The 24,085-nt window shown below is 41.3% G+C and overlaps 1 protein-coding gene and 1 long non-coding RNA gene across 7 annotated transcripts in view; one reads left to right on the top strand and one right to left on the bottom strand.

The window, feature by feature from the left end:
• CC2D2A (coiled-coil and C2 domain containing 2A) overlaps window positions 1-24,085 on the top strand; it is a 303,035-nt gene that overhangs the window by 185,166 nt on the left and 93,784 nt on the right. For all 6 annotated transcript variants that reach the window (XM_079920214.1, XM_079920213.1, XM_079920217.1 and 3 more), the window contains 5 exons: window positions 11,996-12,084; window positions 12,414-12,515; window positions 17,037-17,138; window positions 17,883-18,059; window positions 20,483-20,645. In XM_079920214.1, the coding sequence (XP_079776340.1) occupies window positions 11,996-12,084; window positions 12,414-12,515; window positions 17,037-17,138; window positions 17,883-18,059; window positions 20,483-20,645 (633 nt within the window). The remainder of the gene's footprint in view (window positions 1-11,995; window positions 12,085-12,413; window positions 12,516-17,036; window positions 17,139-17,882; window positions 18,060-20,482; window positions 20,646-24,085) is intronic.
• LOC307185752 overlaps window positions 1-24,085 on the bottom strand; it is a 180,641-nt gene that overhangs the window by 60,541 nt on the left and 96,015 nt on the right. The gene's annotated exons all lie outside the window — the stretch shown is intronic.

The raw sequence follows: 24,085 nt of genomic DNA on the forward strand, positions 1-24,085 counted from the left end.
TCCTGAATGCTGTTGATGTTTTTTCCATTCTGCCCAAGGCAATGTGGAAGGCTCAACCTGAGGCAAAACTGTCATGTCAAAGTATATCTATGATGTTCTTTACCACTGTTCATTGTCTCAGTTCTGTTGGAAGCCCCCTTGCCCCGTGCCATCACCATGATGATGCCGGAGCACAGGGACAAACGGCAGGGCTGGCCGGGCCCAGTCTTTTCCAGACTGATGGTCCCTGTCTCATGTGGCTCCAGCTGCTACAACAAAGTACTGTAGACTGATGGCTTGAACAGCAAACATTGAGTTCTCATGGTTCTAGAGGCTGGGAGTCCAAATCAAAGTGCAGGATGATTCAGTTCCTAGTGAGAGCCTTTTCCTGGCTGGCCGATGGCCCTTCTCACTGTGTCCTCATGTGATGGAGAGAGAGAGAGAGAGAGCTCTGGTCTCTCTTCCTCTTCTTATAGGGACACTAATCACATCATGGGGACCCCACTCTCAATGACCTCATCTAAACCTATTTACCTCCCAAAGGTCCCACCTCCAAATACCATCACACTGGGGGTTAGGGCTTCAACATGGGAAGTTGTGGAGGATGAAAACATTCAGACCATAATAATCTTCAAGCCTGGGAGGTGTGCTGAAGCACAAAGAAGCAGGAAAGGGCAGCAGGCAGAGCCAAAATCCTGAGGTCCAAGCCCCCCTGAGTCAGAAGGAAACTTATATGCCAGAATAAGACCCTGAGTTTTCAGTTAATATAAAATAAAAATGTTAATGGGACTATGAAAGAAAGAACCAGAAAAGAAGAAATTGACCAAAGAAATCGCTGCAGACCCTCAGCACAGGTGAGCTCTCAGCAGCACTAGGGCTGGAACCCAGGGCAGAGCCTGCAGTTCTCAGCCTGTTTTGACCTCCATTTTGTGTAGTAAAATTTCCACAATACTCATCCATTTAATGAAATTAGAAAATCTGGAGAAGGAAATAGGAGAAAGTAATCACTCACATTCTTATACCCTAGGGACAACCACCACTAACCTCAGGCCCTTTTCTAATGCTGAGTTTTTCCTGCCTGACCGCTGAGGAAGTCATGTGTTGACAGAGGGTTGCTAAGGCTGAAAGCTCTTACATCCAAGTGAAGTAGCTTAGAAGTTGGGGACAGTCCAACTGATTGTCTCACTCATTACGTTTTTCCTCTCAAGCCTTTAAGATTATTACCTCTGCTCCTCTCCAAGTTTTCCTACTGAAGTCAAGATCCTGTGCTCTCCCTACCCCTCAACTCCATATTTACATTCTATCCCTGGAATTTTACAACCACGGGAAATTATTCATCATGGGAGGAGAGAGGCAAGAGTGAAAAGCCAGTTCAGGCCAGTGTACTCCCAGCCCTTTTGTCCATGATCACTACAAGAATGTTGCTTATATGTAACTTGCCATCAAGAGTTTTTATCATGCTTTTAAATATTTACACAAGATTTTATTGATGTCATATTGTAAATATTAATGTTTTAAAATAAAACTCTTATGTCACTTTTAAAGCACCCAAAGGAATCTAAATGGCATAGGGATTTGAGAACCACCATTATCTGTTTCAAAATAATAAACAAACTCTCCCTGAACAGTTAGAATTTCACATCATTCCCTTTTCTTCTCTAACTCCTTCATTCCATTTCCCCCACAGAATTTTAAAAAATATATCACTATGTTAAAAAATCTTTTATTGAGATTGGTTCAAGATGGTGGAGTAGAAGGACATGCGCTCACTCCCTCTTGTGAGAGTGCCAGAATCACAACTAACTGCTGAACAGTCATCGACAGGAAGACACTAGAACTTACCAAAAAATATACCCCACATCCAAAGACAAAGGAGAAGCTGCAATGAGATGGTAGGAGGGGCGCAATCACAATAAAATCATATCCCATAACCACTGGGTGGGTGACTCACAAAGTGGAGCACAACTATACCACAGAAGTCCACCCACTGGAGTGAAGGTTCTGAGCCCCACATTAGGCTTCCCAACTTCGGGGTCCAGCAACAGGAGGAGGAATTCCCAGAGGATCAGACTTTGAAGGCTAGCGGGATTTGATTTCAGGACTTCAACAGCACCGGGAGAAACAGAGACTCCACTCTTGGAGGGCACACATAAAGTAGTGTGCACTTTGGGACCCAGGGGAAGGAGCAGTGACCCCATAGGAAACTGAACCAGACCTACCTGCTACTGTTGGAGGGTCTCCTGCAGAGGCAGAGGGTGGCTGTGGCTCACTGTGAGGACAAGGACACTGTCAGAAGAAGTTCTGGGAAGTACTCCTTGGTGTGAGCCCTCCCAGAGTCCACCATTAGCCCCACCAAAGAGCCCGGGTAGGCTCCAAGTGTTGGGTCACCTCAGGCCAAACAACCAACAGGGAGGGAATCCAGCCCCAACCATCAGCAGACAAGCAGATTAAAGTTTTACTGAGTTCTGCCCACCAGAGCAACACCCAGCTCTACCCACCACCAGTCCCTCCCATCAGGAAGTTTGCATAAGCCTCTTAGATAGCCTCATCCACCAGAGGGCAGACAGCAGAAGCAAGAAGAACTACAATCCTGCAGCCTGTGGAATGAAAACCACTTTCACAGAAAGATAGACAAAATGAAAAGGCAGAGGACTCTGTACCAGATGAAGGAACAAGATAAAACCCCAGAAAAACAACTAAATGAAGTGGAGATAGGCAACCTTCCAGAAAAAGAATTCAGAATAATCATATTGAAGATGATCCAAGACCTTGGAAAAAGAATGGAGGCAAAGATCGAGAGGATGCAAGAAATGTTTAATGCAGACCTAGAAGAATTAAAGAACAAACACCTAGAAGAATTAAAGAACAAACAAACAGATATGAACAATACAATAATTGAAATGAAAAATACACTAGAAGGAATCAATAGCAGAATAACTGAGGCAGAATAATGGATAATTGCCCTAGAAGACAGAATGGTGGAATACACTGCTGCAGAACAGAATAAAGAAAAAAGAATGAAAAGAAATGATGACAGCCTAAGAGACATCTGGGATAACATTAAATGCACCAACATTTGCATTAAAGGGGTCCCAGAAGGAGGAGAGAGAGAGAAAGGACCCAAGAAAGTATTTGAAGAGATTAAAGTCAAAAATTCCCTAACATGGGAAAGGAAATAGCCACCCAAGTCCAAGAAGCACAGAGAGTCCCAGGCAGGAGAAACATGCCGAGACACATAGTAATCAAATTGACAAAAATTAAGACGAAGAAAAATTATTAAAAGCAACAAGGGAAAAACAACAAATAACACACAAGGGAACTCCCTTATGGTTAACAGCTGATTTTTCAGCAGAAATTCTACAACCAGAAGGGAGTGGCACGATATATTTAAAGTGATGAAAGGGAGGAAACTGCAACCCAGAATGCTCTACCCGGCAAGGATCTCATTCAGATTTGACAGAGAAATCAAAAGCTTTACAGATAAGCAAAAGCTAAGAGAATTCAGCACCACCAAACCAGCTCTACAACAAATGCTAAGGGAACTTCTCTAACTGGGAAACACAAAAAGAGAAAAGGACCTACAAAAACAAACCCAAAACAATTAATAAAATGGAAATAGGAACATACATATCTATAACTATCTTGAATGTGAACAGATTAAATGCTCCAACCAAAAGACACAGGCTTGCTGAAGGGATACAAAAGCAAGACCCATATACATGCTGTCTGCAAGAGACCCACTTCAGGCCTAGGAACACATACAGACTGAAAGTGAGGGGATAGAAAAAGATACTCCATGGAATGGAAATCAGAAGAAAGCTGGAGTAGCAATACTCATGTCAGATAAAATATACTTTAAAATAAAGAATGTTATAAGAGAGAAGAAAGGACATGACATAATGATCAAGGGATCAATCCAAGAAGAAGATATAACAATTATAAATATATATGCACCCAACATAGGAGCACCTCAATACATACGGCAAATGCTAACAGCTATAAAAGAGGAAATCAATAGTAACATAGTAATAGTGAGGGACTTTAACACCTCACTTACACCAATGGACAGATCAGCCAGAAAGAAAATTAAAAAGGAATCACAGCTTTAAATGACACAGTAGACCAGATAGACTTAATTAATATTTATAGGACATTCCATCCGAAAACAGCAGATTACAATTTCTTCTCAAGTGCACATGGAACATTCTCCGGGATAGATTACATCTTGGGTTACAAATCAAGCCTCGGTAAATTTAAGAAAATTAAAATCATATCAAGCATCTTTTCTGACCACAACACTATGAGATTAGAAATAAATTACAGGGAAAAAAACATAAAAAGCACAAACACATGGAGGCTAAACAATACATTACTAAATAACCAAGAGATCACTGAAGAACTCAAAGAAGAAATCAAAAAATACCTAGAGACAAAATGACAATGAAAACACGACAATCCAAAACCTATTGGATGCAGCAAAAGCAGTTCTAAGAGGGAAGTTTATAGTAATATAATCCTACCTCAAGGAACAAGAAAAATCTCAAATAATCTAACCTTACACCTAAAAGAAGCAGAGAAAGAACAAACAAAACGCAAAGTTAGTAGAAGGAAAGAAATCATAAAGATCAGAGCAGCAATAAATGAAATAGAAACAAAGAAAACAATAGCAAAGATCAATAAAACTAAAAGCTGGTTCTTTGAGAAAATAAACAAAATTTATAAACCTTTAGCCAAACTCATCAAGAAAAAGAGGGAGAGGACTCAAATCAAAATTAGAAATGAAAAAGAAGTTACAATGGACACCGCAGAAATACAAAGTATCCTAAGAGACTACTATAAGCAACTCTATGCCAATAAAATGGACAACCTGGAAGAAATGGACAAATTCATAGAAACACATAACCTTCCAAGACTGAACCAGGAAGAAATAGAAAATATGGACAGACCAATCACAAGTAATGAAATTGAAACTGTGATTAAAAATCTTCCAATAAACAAAAGTCCAGGACCAGATGACTTCACAGGTGAATTGTATCAAACATTTAGAGAAGAGTTAACACCCATCCTTCTCAAACTCTTCCAAAAAACTGCAGAGGAAGGAACACTCCCACACTCATTCTATGAGGCCACCATCACACTCATACCAAAACCAAACAGAGACACTACAAAAAAAGAAAATTACAGACCAGTATCAATGATGAATATAGATGCAAAACTCCTCAACAAAATACTAGCAAACAGAATCCAACAACACATAAAAAAGATCATACAGCATGATTATGTAGGATTTGTCCCAGAGTTGCCAAGGATTCTTCAATATACGCAAATCAATAAATGTGATACACCATATTAACAAACTGAAGAATAAAAACCATATGATCATCTCAATTGATGCAGAAAAAGCTTTTGACAAAATTCAACACCCATTTATGATAAAAATTCTCCAGAGAGTGGGCATAGAGGGAACCTACTTCAACATATTAAAGGCCATATATGACAAACCCACAGCAAAACATCATTCTCAATGGTGAAAAACTGAAAGCACTTCCTCTAAGATCTGTAACAAGACAAGGATGTCCACTCTTGCCACTATTATTCAACATAGTTCTGGAAGTCCTAGCCACGGCAATCAGAGAAGAGAAAGAAATAAAAGGAATACAAATTGGAAAAGAAGTGAAACTGTCACTGTTTGCAGATGACCTGATACTATACATAGAGAATCCTAAAGATGCCACCAGAAAACTACTAGAGCTAAACAATGAATTTGGTAAAGTTGCAGGATACAAAATTAATGCACAGAAATCTCTTGCATTCCTATACACTAACAATGAAAGATCAGAAAGAGAAATCAGGGAAACAATCCATTCAGCACTGCAACAAAAAGAATAAAATATCTTGGAATAAACCTACTTAAGGAGGTAAAAGACCTGTACTCAGAAAACTATAAGACACTGTTGAAAGCAATCAAAGATGACACAAACAGATGGAGAAATATACCATGTTCTTGGATTGGAAGAATCAATATTGTGAAAATGACTATATTACCCAAAGTAATCTACAGATTCAATGCAATCCCTATCAAATTACCAATGGCATTTTTTACAGAACTAGAAAAAATCTTAAAATTTGTATGGAGACACAAAAGACCCCAAATAGCCAAAGCAATCTTGAGGGCAAAAAACAGCTGGAGGAATCAGACTTCCTGACTTCAGACTATACTATAAGGCTACAGTAATCAAGACAATATGGTACTGGCACAAAAACAGAAATATAGATCAATGGAGCAGGATAGAAAGCCCAGAGATAAACCCACGTACCTATGGTCAACTAATATATGACAAAGGAGGCAAGGATATACAATGGAGAAAAGACAGTCTCTTCAATAAGTGGTGTTGGGAAAACTGGACAGCTACATGTAAAAGAATGAAATTAGAACACTCCCTAACACCCTACACAAAAATAAACTCAAAATGGATTAAAGACTGAAATATAAGACTGGACCCTATAAAACTCTTAGAGGAAAACATAGGCAGAACACTCTATGACATAAATCACAGCAAGATCTTTTTTGGCCCACCTCCTAGAGTAATGGAAATAAAAACAAAAATAAACAAATGGGACCAAATGAAACTTAAAAGCTTTTGCACAGCAAAGGAAACTATAAACAAGACAAAAAGACAACCCTCAGAATGGGAGAAAATATTTGCCAACGAATCAATGGACAAGGGATTAATCTCCAAAATATATAGACAGCTCATGCAGCTCAATATTAAAAAAACAAACAACCCAATCAAAAAATGGGCAGAAGACTTAAATAGACATTTCTCCAAAGAAGACATGCAGATGGCCATGAGACACATTAAAAGCTGCTCAACATCACTAATTAGTAGAGAAATGCAAATCAAAACTGCAATGAGGTATCACCTCACACCGATTAGAATGGGCATCAGAAAATCTACAAACAACAAATGCTGGAGAGGGTGTGGAGAAAAGGGAACCCTCTTGCACTGTTGGTGGGAATGTAAATTGATACAGCCGCTTTGGAGAACAGTATGGAGGTTCCTTAAAAGACTAAAAATAGAATTACCATATGACCCAGCAATCCCACTACTGGACATATACCCCCAGAGAAAACCATAATTCAAAAATACACATGCATCCCAGTGTTCATTGAAGAAGTATTTACAATAGCCAGGTCATGGAAGCAGCATAAATTCATCTGCCCATCGACAGACGAATGGAAAAAGAAGATGTGGTACATATATACAATGGAATATTCCTCAGCCATGAAAAGGAACGTGACTGGGTCATTTGTAGAGACGTGGATGGACCTAGAGACTGTCACACAGAGTGAAGTAAGTCAGAGAGAGAAAAACAAATATTGTATATTAAACGCATATATGTGGAATCTAGATAAATGGTACAGATGAACCGGTTTGCAAGGCAGAAATAGAGACGCAGATGTAGAGAACAAACGTATGGACACCAAAGGGGGAAAGTGGTGGTGGTGGGATGAATTGGGAGATTGGGATTGACGTATATAAACAAATATGTATAAAATAGATAATTAAAAAATAGCTTTAAAAAAAAGTCTTCACTGCTCATCATCTTAACAAGTTGAATTTTTGATTGAGTTATTTATTATCAATATCAATAATGCACAACTGATGAAGACATAAAGGTACTGTAAAATTTCTTCAATATGTATTAATCATAAGAAGTAAAATAAATAAATAAAAGCTTTCAGTAGCATATTCTTTAGAAGAGAAAGGTAGAAGAGTGAGGTAACTAACCAAGAATCATAGGCACACTCTCCTATTTGACAATCTGTGAATTCAGATAGTACCAACTCAAATCCATCCAACTTAGTCATTCCTCAGTATCCACAGGGATTGGTTCCAGGACCACTCCCCACCCCACCCTGCCCTGTGGATATCAAAATCCATCGATGCTCAGGTCCCTTATATAAAATGGCATAGGATTTGCATATAACCTACATACATCATCCTGTATACTTTAAATGATGTCTTGATTATTTATAATACCTAATACAATGTCAGTGTTATGTAAATAGTTGCTGGTTCGCAGCAAATTCAAGTCTTGCTTTTTGGAACTTTCTGGAATTTTTTCTAAACATTTTCTATCCGTGCCTGGTTAAATCAGCAGATGCAGAACCCATGGACACAGAGGGCTGGCTGAACTGCATTTCAAATTTTATGTCAAGTCCTTGGAAAGTCCTCGTACACCCCAATGTATACAGAGAGCTCTGGTCTGGGCAGTGTGATTCACAGAACAAATGGTCTATAAAGACGTGTGGGAATGTCTGCAAAAGTAAGGGAAAGAGGGGAGCACTTCCAGATGGTGGAGTGAAGACTTTGTTTTCTGAGGGGTCACGTATAATGGAAGTGGTTTAAAGAAAAATGGAACACGTCCAACTTGTGATGCAGTCCGTAAGGAGAGAGAAATAGGGTACAGTGAGTATGGGTGACAGGAAAAGGTGACAGCACGGAGAAGATCTGGAAGCAACACGAGGCTAATGAAGCTTTGGGATTCACGGGTTTGCTGAGCAGCCAGTGCAGTGTTGCTGAATTTGTAATCCCTGCTGCCTCTGATGAAAAACATCACATGGCCAAGGAAATCCATATTTCATACTAATGGACATTATGTATATATTTTTAATGGAATGTCTTGAAATTCTCTCATTACCCATAAGTTCTTGCATGTCCTCAACTCAAATCTTTAATAATTTAAAAAATTATTTTCATTGCACTCTTGGATAACTGTGGAAACTTTATGCATGCCAGATTTTCTTAGCTGTGTCACAGAGCCTGTTTAGTAAATGTGGAATCACACCCTTTTTCAAGTTTGGCAAATCACTTCTTAGCCCCAGGGAAAGACAAATAGAGTCAGTCTGGGACCACTAGCTCATTAGTCATGTAGTGGAGTAACTGACAGTAAGGCGGGAAAATGTCTTATGAGGATTGTCTTCGTGTTTCTAGCTGTTTAAAGACACTCTGTTTGCCATGGACTACCAACATAAAAATGAAAGTCCCTAAGCCCTATTAGTTATTAGGTCAAAGGGAGTGAAATAGTACACTTGGTTTCCATGGTTATCATGGTAGTAATATTACCTTAAAAAGAAAAAAGTTGTCATCATCTGATTTCATCCAAATGAGGATTGCATTTATTTTGTTTGAAATCCCTCTTTAAGTATAATATCTCTCACACCCTCATGGTTCCTTCATGTGTTTTCCTTTATTGATATAGTGCTACAAGGTGCCAGGTACAAAAGTCACCAACATGGTCCTTGCCCTCAAGCAGGTCACATTTTAGCTGGGAAAATAACATCTCACCACCTAGTTGTACAGATCAGATTTGGAAATCTTTATGCCCTCCAAATGCCTTTCACTAACACAGAGTTTTGAAAAACTCAGGCAAGAACTACTTTTCACCACTTCAGAATTTTTCAAGTTTTTTAAAACTAATACGTACTAAAGAAGCCCCTTTGGTTTCTTTAGTAAGAAGAGATAGTGTTTAAATAAAATATCTTGTCTCTCTTTTAAAGAATAATTCATAAAATTATTCTAATGAGCTCCATGTACACAGTAGCTATTTTAAGTCAATTTGAAAAACTAGATCTCTTTAAAAAAATGCAGGGCGAAGGGGAGTAAATAAACAAGATTTTTTTTCACGTTCAAAAGCATGCCTTGTTAACTATGAAAGGGCAGCTCTCTAGAGACAGAAGCAAAGAGAGTGATCAGCCAGAGAACAGGATGGGCAAGCCCCAGGGGGTCCAGTCTAGATGCCCTTCTTTATCAGCCTAGGTGGTCCACACACACTTAGTGACACTTACCTGTGCCTGCCCTTTGTGGCTGAAAACCATAGAACCTGGGAGAGGAAGGAGGTACTAATCAAATAACCACACAAATATATAAATTCACAATGTGACAAACGCAATACAGGACAAGTCTTGGGACTTTGACATGGGGATATGATCTACCATGGGTAGATGATCTTTAAAATAGGAAATAATGACTTGATTTTTTACGTGAGTTGAAAAACAATGCCAAAGGCCTTTTTATCGAGCTAATGGAGATTCTTCTAAAGAACTTGAACTTCAATCCACACATGCAAGACTGTGATCTTCACTACAATTATTTCATGCTTTCCTACAGGCATTGAGGAAATGGCATGATTGGTGCCTGATAAAGTAGGATTTTACATCTATCACACAGAAGGAAGGAAGCCCAGCCTCAGCACTGAGTGGCCAAGTTGCAGAAATAGCTCCAAAGCCCAGGATCGCTTTTCTGCATAAGCGGAGGCCGAAGGGCGAGCACAGTGGCCTCTGCCCGTCATCACTTCCTCTCTCTGCCACAGTTCCTTCCACCTGCTAATAAATCATCTTGCCTTCTCTATTTCTTTCATTTTTTAGCCTTCGTCCCTTAACAGTGCCAATGGCTACAGGGTCAGAAGCCTCCTGTCTCTGCACTGTCTCCTTCGGGAAAGGTTTTCTCAAAACGTTAACATCACCACGATAGAAACGTTTCCTAAGTCTTCATCTTGGAGCCTGGACCCCTTCCCGGAGCTCAGGTGCAGGACAAGCACACATTTCCATATCCTGCCAGCACCTCAGACTCATTCCAGCTGCAAAGTGACCCCCTTCAGTATCTCCCAGACTGGCTTCCCTCCTCTTGCCTCTTTCTCAGGAACCCCAAACCCCCACTCACCTCAGTCAAAACCTCAGACACCTTCACCTTCTCTTTCTTGCTCTAAACCGGGGGTCCTCCAACTTGAGTGTGTCTTTAAATCACCCAGATGGTGGTTCCACCTCCAGGTTCTGATTCACCGAGTGTGTCTGGCCTGAGTGTTTGCCCGTCCACCAAGTGCCCAGAAGATGCTGCTACTGCTGGGAGAACTAGTGCCCTACTCGCCATCGTCACTAGGGACAACTGTATCATTTTTCTTGTGGCATCTTCGCAATTATTCCCACAGACTCCCTCTTTATTATCTCACCAGGGTATCCCAGCTGGGGTCCCTGGTGCCTCCACCCCAACCATGCTGTACCTGCAGACCCAGGGACAGCCTCAGAAAATGCTGCTTCACTTCCTCCTCTCTCCACATCCTTCAAGACATCCCCACCGCATGGAGAATATATTCCAGACTCCTTCATGTGACATCAGAGGCTCCCCATGACTTGACCCCAAACTCCTTCTGCAACCTTATCTTCTGCTTCATCCCAGTAGAGCCTCTCTGCTCCAAGCATAACATTCTGTTCCCCAAATGCTTTGTTCTAGTTCCACCTCTTTCATAATGGTGCAGAGCATTTGAGACCAAATCCCAAGCATTCCACTTCCTAGGTGTGCAATCGCCATGCCAGTCAGTTATCACAGAGGGCCTCAGAGTCTTCATCTTCAAGGTGCCAGGTGATCCCTCCTAGCAGGGATGGCATAAGATTGACGAGAAGATGCATTCAACACATTATCACAGAGCCCGACACAAAATAGCTGAACAACGTTTCATGATATTTATGTATAGGTTTAATAATATGTACAAAATATGTGCTGTCTGTATGAGATAGCCCGGGGCTATAGAACCTCTCATAGAAAAGGTTTCTCTGACTGAAGTTATCAGTGCTGTTGAAAGTTGAACTCCGAAATCAATAGCCATCCATTCATCCGACAAGCCTGTTTCTCAAATCAACAAATTCGAGAACCTCTTCCCAATGGAAATTGAATTGGTAAGTGTGTCTGTGCCTTGAATAGTCAGATGTCATTCGTTTTATTCTTAGTGAAGTCGATGTACCAGCCTTGATAGGACCGAGGTTTTCACTGTCCGTCTTAAAGAAGCCAAGACATGTCCTGATTACATCAAATGGACGGTTATCAGCATCATCTCATGATTGCTTATGTGAAGTTCTAAATTTGCAAAATAAAATTACATTCTCTTGCCATTTTTCAATCTAATCTTCCCTTTGGAAAAAAAAATGTTTTAAAGTAATTTTCTTGTATTGTTTTAGGCTTACCTCCAATTCCTTCAGCTTCCAGAACAGGCTTTGCAGAATTTTCCATGAGAGAACGCATGAGGGAGAAATTACAAGCTGCAAGGGTGAGAGAAACCACAGGAATATTTTGTTGGGTGCTGACTGCAATGCTTCTGGTCTTGTCTAGCTTGCTTTGTTTGCTCAAAACTGCATGGATTTGAATACCGTTAAATTTGTTTTTCATGTTCTAAATGTTAATGCGGTATTTAACATTGGCACAGATGAAAATTATACTTAAGAAGAATTTAACATCCTTTTTCTAAATCATTGTTCTTATCTCTTAAAGAAGTATAACGTGTATTTTTTACTGATTTATTTTCTCCTAAGATGGTGACCAAGATTTTCATAGCATCACTGACACGATGTAGCAATAATTTTCTGTTCGACTTTTTAGTCCAAAGCAGAAAGTGCGTTGCTGCAGGAAATTCCCACCCCTCGGCCCAGGCGCTTACGACGTCCCAGTGAGAAAGAATTGGAGACTGAATTTGGCACAGAGGTGAGAAATGGGCCACCCCTACTTTGTGACCAAGGACAGTGAAGCAGAATATAAATTTTCCAGCAAAAGTTCTAGAACAGAGCTATGCACAGACGAGGTGTTAAATGCTTATTATTAATAATAATAGCTACTATTTATAAAGTGCTACTCGGTGCCAGGCATTTTGCCAAGTCTGACCCATGTTATCACATGCCCTTATCCCAACACACCTATGAGGTGGGTACTATTATTTCCATTCACATTTGATATATGAGGTTCAGAGGGGCTGCAAAGCTATCCCCAGGTCACAGAGCATGTACATGGAGGAGTCAGGATTTGACCCCAGCTCTATCTCATTCCCAGTCTGTCTCAAGGGTCAGTGTTGCTGGGTCCATGGATCTTGCTGGGAAACAGAGAAAGAGATGAGAGTAGAATCTGATCGTGGGGGCCTGAGTGTTACACTAAGGAGCACTGATGGTTTTTCATAAGCAGTGGAAAGCAATTGACAATAGGATCGGGAGGTGGTTTGAACGCACTGGGTTGATTTCTGTTTGAATCTGAGATGCTGGTGAGGCATCACAGCACGTGTTCCTCTGGAGATGCACATAGAGGAAGGGACCTGGGGCTGGAGAAACAGATTTTGGAAGCGTTTCTACTGTGGTCAGTTTTGAAGTTTTGAGAGTGCCTTTGCTTCCTGAGGGAAAGAAGACTGAATGAAGACAGTCTTACACTTGGAGAAAAACTGACAGTAAAAGCCCATGAATCAGAGTAGAAGCCAGTAAAAGACAGAAAGACGTAGCAGGGATGTTGCTGAAGGACAAGCATGTAAGAGGGTAAAAGAAGGAACAGAAAGAACAGAGCAAATGGCTCAATGAAGTGTTTGCAAGTCTAATCCAATGGTTTGTTGTTGATGATGATGGTTTTGGTTGTTTTCAAAGTCTATGCTTTAGGGATATTTCTGAAACACAACCACTGATTTCTTAGATGATGCCTTTTCTTTTTCTATGATGAGATGCTACAAATTTTTACCTATATTCAACCCAAACAAGCCAGAGATTGCATGATTACAAGGAAAGTTGCAGCCATCCTCATAGGTTGTTGGAACACTCAGTCAGTCCCCTAAAAAGGCTTTATGACAATTTGCTACTCTATTCTACTGAGGACACATTTCTTGTTCTTTAATTCCAATTTATTTTCTTCCCTAAGAGCCATAATTGTAAGAGCCATAATTCTAAAATACTGGAAAATAAAGAAAAAGTCCCTGAAATCCCATCATGATGACACAAACACTTTGATTGTTTCAGCAGTTGTGTGAGTCTCGGCTTCTGGTCAAGTGGTCTAAGTGATAGGAGGGCCTGGTCTCCTATATCCGGCCTTATACGTATCTTCTGATGGATAATCATTTCATACAGTCATGGTAGTTTTCACTTGTCCATGGGCCATGAATATGATACCCAAATCAAGTTGGAAGCTTTAGAGGTAAAAATGTAGTCTCTTGGCCCATAGGGTATTTATTTCTCCTTGTGAGCAGGACCTTGACTTGTATGTCTGTCATAGTCTATCTCCCCTAAGAGCCATTCTGTGGATTTGAGGCAAACATCGACTGCCTTGCCCTTAGACCTGATCTCATGTTGCTAATGGAACATACCATTCACAAGCACATTTCTTCATGTATACACCTCAACCCAGAAGGAATATCTAAAAAGTGGTCCATTTATATCCTATGGAGCAAAGAGCAAAGCACACGAAGAACCCAGATGCTGGACCTCAGCTGCCCAGCATTCAGTGCTGGCAATCTCACACACTAGCTGGATGACCTTGGACATGTAACTTATCTACTCTCTGGACCCCACTTTCCACCTCTGTAAAATAGGGATACTACTAGAACCCAATTCTTGGTATTGTTTTGAGGATTAAATGATCTCATACATGCTACAGTGTTTCAGACAGCACCTGGCACATGGTAAGCCCTCTCTCTGTAAGTGGTAGCTAGTGTTAGAGGCTGTAGGGTCAGAGTGAAAAGGAGAAACCAGTTGGGAATATGGTAGAGAATCCAAATTATCAACACAAACCTGTGCTTAACTCTTGTTTGCATTTCTATTTACTTTATACTCAGCAGACTTGTGATAAGAGAACAAAGCCAAACACAAATCTCTAAGAACATGTCAACATCAAAGTGGAAATAACACAGAACTTTTGACTACTTGGTCTCCACTAGACACCACCATAACGTCTTTATTTTCTGGGCCTGGTTCTCTGTCCCAGGTGACCCAAGTTCTGATCCCTTGACACACTCTACCTGTGGCCCAGCCAGCATCTACAGGAGACTCCTTCCTGCCAGGTGCCCACTGGGCTCTGAATACACAGGGATGTCAGTCATAGCCTACTCTCAAGGATCCCAGTAGGGATGACAGGCAGGTTATCAGACAATGGAAGTACAGGATGATTAAGATCTGTGGTGGGTGCTATTAGGAGCTCATAGAAAGGGCACGTGGCTCCAGCCTTGGAGTCAGTTTACGTGAAATCTGAGGAGTCTTGGCTTAGACAATGGTTCCTTATCTCTGACTCCAAAACACAAGTGGCAAAAGAATAAATAGATACACTGGACTTCATCAAAATTAAACATTTCTGAGCTTCAAAGAAACCATCAAGAAAGTGAAAAGACAACACACAGAATGGGAGAAATTATTTGGAAATCATATACCTTGATTAATATCATGGCTGATATCAAGAATGTATAAAAATCTGAGGTATCTGCAAGACAATCCAGATTAGGATGTCTTTTAAGGAATTAAAAACATTGATTAGCAGTTTAGAAGAGAGATCAGGGCTAGAACTAGTATATTTTGTAGTTATGGTATGGTAAAAGTAATGAGACTTGATATTGCCTAGTTCAAGCTAGAAGAGGGCCATAGAGCCTTCTTGGAGGATACAACAAATTCAAGGGTGAGAAAGAATTCCTAGCTGGACACATGCACGTATCATGATAGGCATTCAAGTTGAAATTAAATGTCATTATTACTCTAAGCTTATATAAAGATATTATAGATAATAGTTCTTTAAAATTTAATTCTGCACACTCAATCCTTTTAAATATATTTAATAGCTTTTAATATGCTAGTATAATTTACTTTTAAATATTTTTAGATCTTAATAAAAATTAAATTACAAGCTTTTTGATCAAGCCCATAAATATCATAATAAAACCGTCAATATTACAATAAAAGACACCAATGAAATTGTATTTTCGGAACTTAATAGCCTCTATGCCAAGCAAGTATAGAAAGGGATGGGAAGAAAGAAAAAGAATAAAATACTAATCTCCGCATACACATATTTGCCACATGGAATTTAACCTACTTATCTTTTTTTTCTAAACGGCTAGTGTTTCTGCCTGGTCTTGTGTTTTAGTATCATCATCTTTACAGTTCTCTAAAACCCAAGGCTTGCCTACACACAGAGTCAAGCTTCTCTTCTCTCTTATTGGTTGAGCCCTTGGCTTGTTTTCATGCTGTCAAACATATCAGTCTCCCTCATGCGCTATCGGAGGTGGGGGATTCTGAGGCAGGCAGGAGCAGAATGGCATCCTCAGCAGTGAACGAGAAAGCTTTAGCCCTGTTTTATGAGAAGACTAAACTTGGAAAATCCTTAGAAAGTCTTCCTGATCCAGCACTGGAACCTGATCTTTAGTCTACGCTAATTTTTTTCAGTTGTTTCTCCTTACACTAAGTAATACCCATCTGCTTCTTTCCTCATCTTCAAAAGCACCATTTAAAATTCTGGAATTTACCAAGACAAATAACAATTCTTGGCATTGCACTGCGACATTTATTCATTAGCACGCCTTCAACTTCTATATAATTGAGTACTAGTACATAACTACTTAACCTTATACTGCAAAATGAGAAGATGGAGGAAAAGCGTAGAATTTTACATAAATTGGAAGTGTATGTGTTCTCTTGCTAGTATGATAGATTATACCCAATTGATGTCCTCATTTTTATTCTGGCCATTGCTGGACATCTAGCTGCATTTAGGTGAAATTTTATAGCACCTTATCTTAGCTGTTCCAAGTGTTTCTAGCTTTCATCACACAGGTGTCTCTGGATAAATGCCTGAGGAGACTCAGTCAGCCATTCTGAGATTTAAACAAAACTGAAAGGCCAGGGCTGGGGCAGCCCTTGCCCACTTGGACTTATTTATAATCATTGATACTTTTCATCATAGACTGTTTGGAAATGATGCTCTGTGAGCTGGATAATCTATTGATCTATAGGATGAAATAACACTTTTCATTTTCAGGTTTAATGACTATAAAATTTTATATTTGTTTAGTCTTGAGAGAGACAGAGCTGAGTAAGAAAATATTCAGCCACGTTAACATTCAAATATATTTGAAATTTGTAAACATTTCATTCCTTAGAAATGGTGAGATGCATCAATGGTCAGAAGATAAGACTTTTGAAGGTTAATGCTTGTGTTAGAACATCCTTAGTTTCTTGATTTAAATGGTGTCTCTATCATTTTTTTCTACTCGTATAGCCAGGTAGAGAGGTACAAAGGACTCAACAAGAAGATGACTCCCAAGGTTTTTCAAGAGTAAAATTCCATGATTCTGCGCGAAAAATCAAGTCTAAACCCCCGGTGAGAAATCCTGTGTTTTTAAATCATGTTTGTTTTAAATCATGCATTCTTTAAATCATGTATTTTGTTGATTTGTTTGTTTTTCAAAAATATTCAATGAGAAATGACTATACACACAAGCTGACTCCTATTGCATGGAGTATGCGAGAAAAAGTATGAGAAATGATTCCTACTTTTGAAATCCTAGAATCATGTGGAGAGATTAGAATACTGCCTACTTTGGGGAAGGGAAATGCATGGAAGGGCAGGAAATGTTCATGATAAGACTACTTGTTCAGCCATGAAGTTGCACCAGCTTTTACTATGGGGAAAAAAAGGGGATAATAACTCAAGAAGAGTTAAAACAAACTCCCCAAAATGATCTTTTTTTTAATAAAAAAGTTTAACAAACACTGTATTGCTCAAAATTAAAAGTATCTCAGCATTGGCCTATAAAACAATTGAATCCACTTTTTTGCATTTTAATCATCTTTTCTAAAGCATTTACTGATATAAATAATGTATTTATGTGCTTGTAGGAAGGTAAATAATTGCTGATTTATAAAAAAAGTAACTCATTAAAGTTAGTTAACTAAGGAGGCCTGTTGCATCTGTTAAAGTTCACCACCTTCAACAAAGGTAATATGCTTAGGAGGCCTAGAATGTGCCTGATGCTCTGAGCATCCAGCCAGCTGTCAGTGAACCGTGCAGAGGTCACCTCAGTTTAGATAATCCCAAATTCTATTGCTTGCTGCTTCTCTGTAGGTTCCGCCTGGCTTCCCTTCTGCTGAGGAAGCTTATAACTTTTTTACTTTCAACTTTGATCCCGAACCAGAGGAATCAGAGGAAAAACCAAAAGCAAAAAGTAGACATGGAACTAACCAAGAGGAGGAGGATGGAGAGGAAGAAGAGCCACCTATGCAAGAAGGAGTAAACAAAATGGTATTTAGTATTAGGATGGTAATGAGGAGAGGGATGATGATGCTATTGGTGATGATGCTATTGGTGATGATGGTGATGATGGTATTGGGGATGATGGGGATGATGGGGATGATGATCGTGATGATGGTGATGGGGACGATGATGGGGACGATGATGGGGACAATGATTGTGATGATATCCCAGCCAGGAAAAAAGTGGCTGGGAACAAACTCAACACCACCACACAGAACAACTCATCCATGTCCTAACTGAAAGCAATAAGAATACCAGATTCACATTGCTTTCTTAGCCCTTGATTTTACCCCATAATCTTGGGACTCAGTACCTTAATTAAATCTGTCCATCTTTCTCTTGTGGGAAAAAAAAAAGTGTAGCAACATCGTTTACAGATTTTTCTTGCTAGACTCCACACAAGGATTAGTATTCATTTCATATACAAAATGTTTACCTCTCCAAGGCAAATGAAACCTCTCTCTCTCTCTCTCCCCACAACCTTACAGGTGAGCAGGTTTTTGTGCCCCATACCACACCCAAGTTAAAACTCAGATTCTGTAATTGTGGGTGGGATGTGTGAAATCAAAGAAAACATGCTATTAAAAATGGGCAGGGGCTTCCCTGGTGGCACAGTGGTTGAGAGTCCGCCTGCTGATGCAGGGGACACGGGTTCGTGCCCCGGTCCAGGAGGATCCCACATGCCGCGGAGCGTCTGGGCCCGTGAGCCATGGCCGCTGAGCCTGCGCGTCCGGAGCCTGTGCTCCGCAATGGGGGAGGCCACAGCAGTGAGAGACCCGCGTACCACAAAAAAAAAAAAAAAAAAAAAAAAAAAAAAGGGCAGAGGACTTGAACAGCCATGTCTCCAAGGAAGATATACAAAGGGCCAGTAAGTACATAAAAAGATGCTTAACAGCACTAATCATTAGGGAAACGCAAATCAAAAGCACAATAAGATACCACTTTACACAAATTAAAGTGACTATTATAAGATAGATAGATAGATAGGTAGGTAGGTAGATAAAGGAAGGAAGGGAGGGAAGGAGGGAGGCAGGAAGGAAGGAAAAGTGCTGGCAAGTATGTGGAGAAACTTGTGCATTGTTGATGGTGATGCAACGTGGTACAGCTGCTGTGGAAAAAGCCTATTTCTGAGGTTCCTCAGAAATTGAAACATAGAACTAACTACCATACAATCCAGCAATACCCAAAAGAACTGAAAGCAGACACTCAAACAGATATTTGTACACTCGTGTTGACAGAAGCATTATTTACAATAGCCAGAAAGGAAGGAAATTCTGACATATGCTAAACATGGATGAACCTTGAAGACATTATGCTAAGTGAAATAAGCCGGTTACAAAAGGACAAATATCGTGTGATCCCACTTTCGTGAGGTACCTAGAGTTGTCAAGTTCATGGAGAAAGACAGTACACTGGTGGTTGCCAGGGACTGGAGGAGGGGGAAACGGGGAGATATTGTTTAATGGGGACAGAGTTTCAGTTGGGGAAGATGAAAAAGTTCTGGAGATGGATGGTGACGTTGGTTGTACGACAATGTAAATATACTTAATGCCACAGAACTGTACATTTAAATGGGGTTAATATGATACATTTTATGTTACTTATATTTTACCACATTAAAAAACAAAAAGGAAAACACACCGGAATGTTTCAGAATTTGCACAGTTGGCCTATTTCTGTGCTTAGCTTTTAGTCACCTCCCTTGAAAAATGACTCCCAGAAATGGAATTTCTTACCTAGGTCTATGAAAGCTTGGGAATACTTTAGTGTGCTCTATAATAATTGTTTTACAAATCTATATTCAGCTAGTTCTGGCTCAGGATGTCTCATGAGGCTGCAGACAAGGTGGCCGAGGCTGCATTCATCTGAAGGCTTGACTGAGTTGGGAGGGTTTGCTTCCAAGGTGGCTCACCCATCTGCCCAGCAAGTGCTGGTTGTTGGCGGGAGGCCTCAGTTCAGACCTTCCTGTAAAGCTGCCTGAGTGTCCTCATGACATGACAGCTGGTTTCCCCAAAGCAAGTGATCTGAGAGGAAGCAAGGAGGAAGCCAGGATGCCTTTTATGACCTAGTATCAGACTCTACATAACCAAACTCATATTCTACTCATAGAAGCAAGTCACTAAGTATGGCCCAGATAGAAAGGAGGAGTATCAGGCTCCACTTTTTTTTTGCGGTACACGAGCCTCTCACTGTTGTGGCCTCTCCCGTTGCGGAGCACAGGCTCCGGACGCGCAGGCTCAGCGGCCATGGCTCATGGGCCCAGCCGCTCCGCGGCATGTGGGATCTTCCCAGACCGGGGCACGAACCCACGTCCCCTGCATCGGCAGGCGGACTCTCAACCACTGCGCCACCAGTGGCGCCCTCTTGCTGTTTTTTTAATGAAATAATGCTGTTTTTTTAATGAAATGCAGGACGAGGAAGAGCTGCTCGATGGTGGGGATACTGAGCATCTCCTACTGGGCTTAGATCACGCGGCTGAAGATTTTGTGGCAGTCAGACCTGCGGAATATGAAAGTGTCCACATCCGTCTGCAGATGGAAAAAGAACTCCTGTTCATACCCAGCACGTTGACAGGTACTTGCTCTCTTTATCGTCCTACTCAACTTAGGCATCTTCGTTTTCCTTCAAATGAAATGTGGCTGGTGTATAAGGATGCCTGATTTCCACAACTGATCCCAATTTCTAATCTAATTTCATAATCAAGAAATATGTTCAGACAAAAAAATATAGAACATGGGAAAATATCCATTCAACAACACTTATCGATAGACTAGCAGAAGAAATACCAGGATGCTATGGGAACCCCTCCACCAAATCCATGACCAGTTCTGGGGCTGAGAGTGTGTGAGACTCTGAGATTCAGGCTGTGAAATGGAAAAACTCAGTTTCATCCTCTACTTACACTCAGCACTTCTAGAACACTTCTGTGACCAGATGTGTGGGTTTCTTCCCACAGCAACCAATTCTCCAACACCAGCTAGGTGTCCTACAACTGAATTCTGACAGCGTCTACCTGGGGTTAGCACAGAACCCACAGATTTAGGGCTCAGTCCCACAAGACTTCCCCCTACCTCCCATGCCAACCCTAGGTATTGGGTCACCAGGTTACCCACAGCTCTATTTGACTCTACTACAATGAGATGGTTCCATGACACCATCTTCAGGTTGAATAATTTGCTACAACAGCACGTAGAACTGAAGGAAACACTTACTTATATTTACTCGTCTATTATACACTAAAGAAAATGGTAGAGGATGCAGATGAAGAGATGCATAGGGCGAGGTATGAGGGAAAGCTTCCATGCCCTCTCCAGGCACACAACCTCCCAGCACCTCCATGCGTTCACCAACCAGGAAGCTCTCTAAACCCCTTCAGTGAGGATTGTTACGGAGGCTTCAATTATGTAGGCATGATTGATTACATCATGGCCACTGGTGATGGATTCTCTCTCTAGACCCTCTCCTGTCCCGGAGGTAGGGATAGAGGGAGGCAGATGCTGAAAGCCCCAGCCCTCTGCTCACATGCTTGGTTTCCCTGGACACCAGCACCCATCCTGACAGGAGCCCCAGCCACCTGTCATCTCATTAGCATACAGGAGACAGTTACCACTCCAGAGATTCCAGGGGTTTGAAGAGCTGTGTGCCAGGAACATGGCTGGCCAAGCTTCCTCCTCCATGGGGAAATGGCCAGGCTACTGAAGCCGGGACCATCTGACTGATTCCCAGGTACATCTCCTTTCTCCCTCTCTTTCCTGGGTCTCCCTTTGCTCTTTTTCCCCCCTGGAATTTCCTTTCCTCCTGAGAGTTCCTGAGGGATCCCCCTAGTTCCAGTGAGTCCTGCAGGAGTGCACCCCTCAGGCTGGGAAGGAGGCCTGAGCTTATCTTACTTGGAAGTTGGATTTCTTTTCATTTGTCCTGTTCTATTTAAGTTCCAATTAAATACTGAGCCAAAAGCAAATTATTGTTTCTTTTTGAGAGGTCATTTTGAATCAACTATGTTCAAAGTATCATAATTTGCTGGACATCCCAAGTTTCTTTTTCAAGAAGGTAGCTGGCAAAAGTACCCAAGGATTTTAACTTTACAATAATAATAATAGTAATAATAATAGTGAATGCATTCTGTGCGTTGATTCCAGCTGGTACTTTTCCAAATGCTTGATGTGTATCAACGAACGTGCCTCACCCACCCACCAGGGCTGGAGAAGTGACTTTTTGTCATGCCCATTCTACAGATGAAGAAGTAGAAGCTCAGAGGAGTTAGGGATCTGGCCCAAGACCATGAAGCTAGTAAAGCAAGGCAGGTTTCTGATCTAGGGGACCTGCCCCGGAGGCCACCCACGTGCACATGCATCCTGATGCTTCTTCGGGGAGAGAGGCGTCGCAGCAGCCTTAGCCAAGGAGGAGCTTCGTCACTTGGGTTTTTGCTCAGAGGATTCACTGTCAGGCCTCTCCCTGGAGCCTAGCTGAGTTGGGGTTGGAGGTCAGACCCCAGGGGCTGTCTCAGACCGGGCCAGAAACTGGGAGTCGGTAGAGGCAGTGGAAGAGGCTTAGGGAGTCCTGGTTGCACTGTGCTTGCTCTGAGCAGGGAATCGGGGCTTCCATTCCGTGGAGGCGACCCCACGACCAAGCACAGAGACCCAGCTCTTCCTTCCTGAGGTATGACCTTTAGCATGTTCCTCTACTCTCAGGTGCCTCACCTGAAGACAGGGGACAATGAAACTATCCTGCAAGGTGACTCTGGGCATTTATTTTTATTTTGAGCATTGAGGAAATAATATGAGTGAAGTGCCTATGTTGCGACTAGCACTTAGCAGGGGATCAAAAATAAGAACTTCTATTACTGTTGCTGTTTTCTTGCTACTGTTTAGAGAATGGTCTCCAAAGCAGAGTGAGTTCATCCCAGGGGTATAGGAAGAAAACATCAAGACTTCTACTTACATTTATTTTTAATCTCATCCTTTCCTAATTTAATTTTGTTTGATACATAATAAATAAACATACATATAATGGGCAAGTGCCCAAAAATGCTGCGATGAAAGCTTTGAAGACCATTGGACTAGTGGTGGACTGACGTTTAGACTTGTGGATAGATGAGGTGGGGGACAGAAAAAAAGGTAAAACGATAGTTTGCTCCGCATTTTCTAAGGACCCAGAGATAGGTTTTCCTAGGAATACTGGTATTAGTTGTTTTTTGTGGATGGGTTTGGGATGCAGCGTGTCCAAATGGCCACACGCTGGAAAATTAGCAGATTCAGGGATTTGGGGTGTTTTAGAGTGAGATAATTATAAAACAAAAACAAGTCTCCACCTTTTATTGTTCATTGCCAAATTGCATCCTGACCTTCATGTCAGCAGCGGCCAGCTTCTCCTCTAGCCCACTCTGCTGAAGAAGCAGGCCCAGATGTCTTTTTGGAATTGCGGATCTGCTCAGTCACTCCCTGGCACGAGGTCTTCAGTGACCCCACCCCCTTGACCAGAACTCAAGCTCCTCTGAGACGTGCAGGGCTCTCCCGGCTCTCCCTCCTGCCCTCTGCTGACATTATCTCCAGGCACTGCTCCTGCCCTCGGCACCACTGCATTCTGGGTGTTTCTGTTTCCCACTCAGCACAGGCTGTTCCCTTGGGCAGACACACTTGCTCGTCCCATCACCAGCTCTTTCCTTCTCAATCTTCAGGAGGCAGTGCAAATGGAAAAGCCTGTTTTTCACCACTCCATCTCAAGTCTATCCCCTTCCCGCCCTGCATTATTATCACAGGTGTTCTTTTCTTCACCGTGCTTACCATTCTCTGAAATCATCTTGTTCCGTCCTTTGTTGGCTGTTGCTGCCTGTCGCTCCCACTGACCCCACAGAGCCTCCTGAGCACCGGGCACAGGGAAGCTGTCAGCAAAGATCTGATCTATGAACAGATCAAAGAGTGAGGGAGTAAATGAAGTCACGTTGACTCAAGTGAACTTTTTAATTTACAAAGCACTTCCTCATACTTTACTTCATTTAATTCTCCCAAGACCCCAAA

This window comes from Stenella coeruleoalba (genome assembly GCF_951394435.1).
Source record: "Stenella coeruleoalba genome assembly, chromosome: 4".
Classification (NCBI taxonomy): Eukaryota; Metazoa; Chordata; class Mammalia; order Artiodactyla; family Delphinidae; genus Stenella; species Stenella coeruleoalba.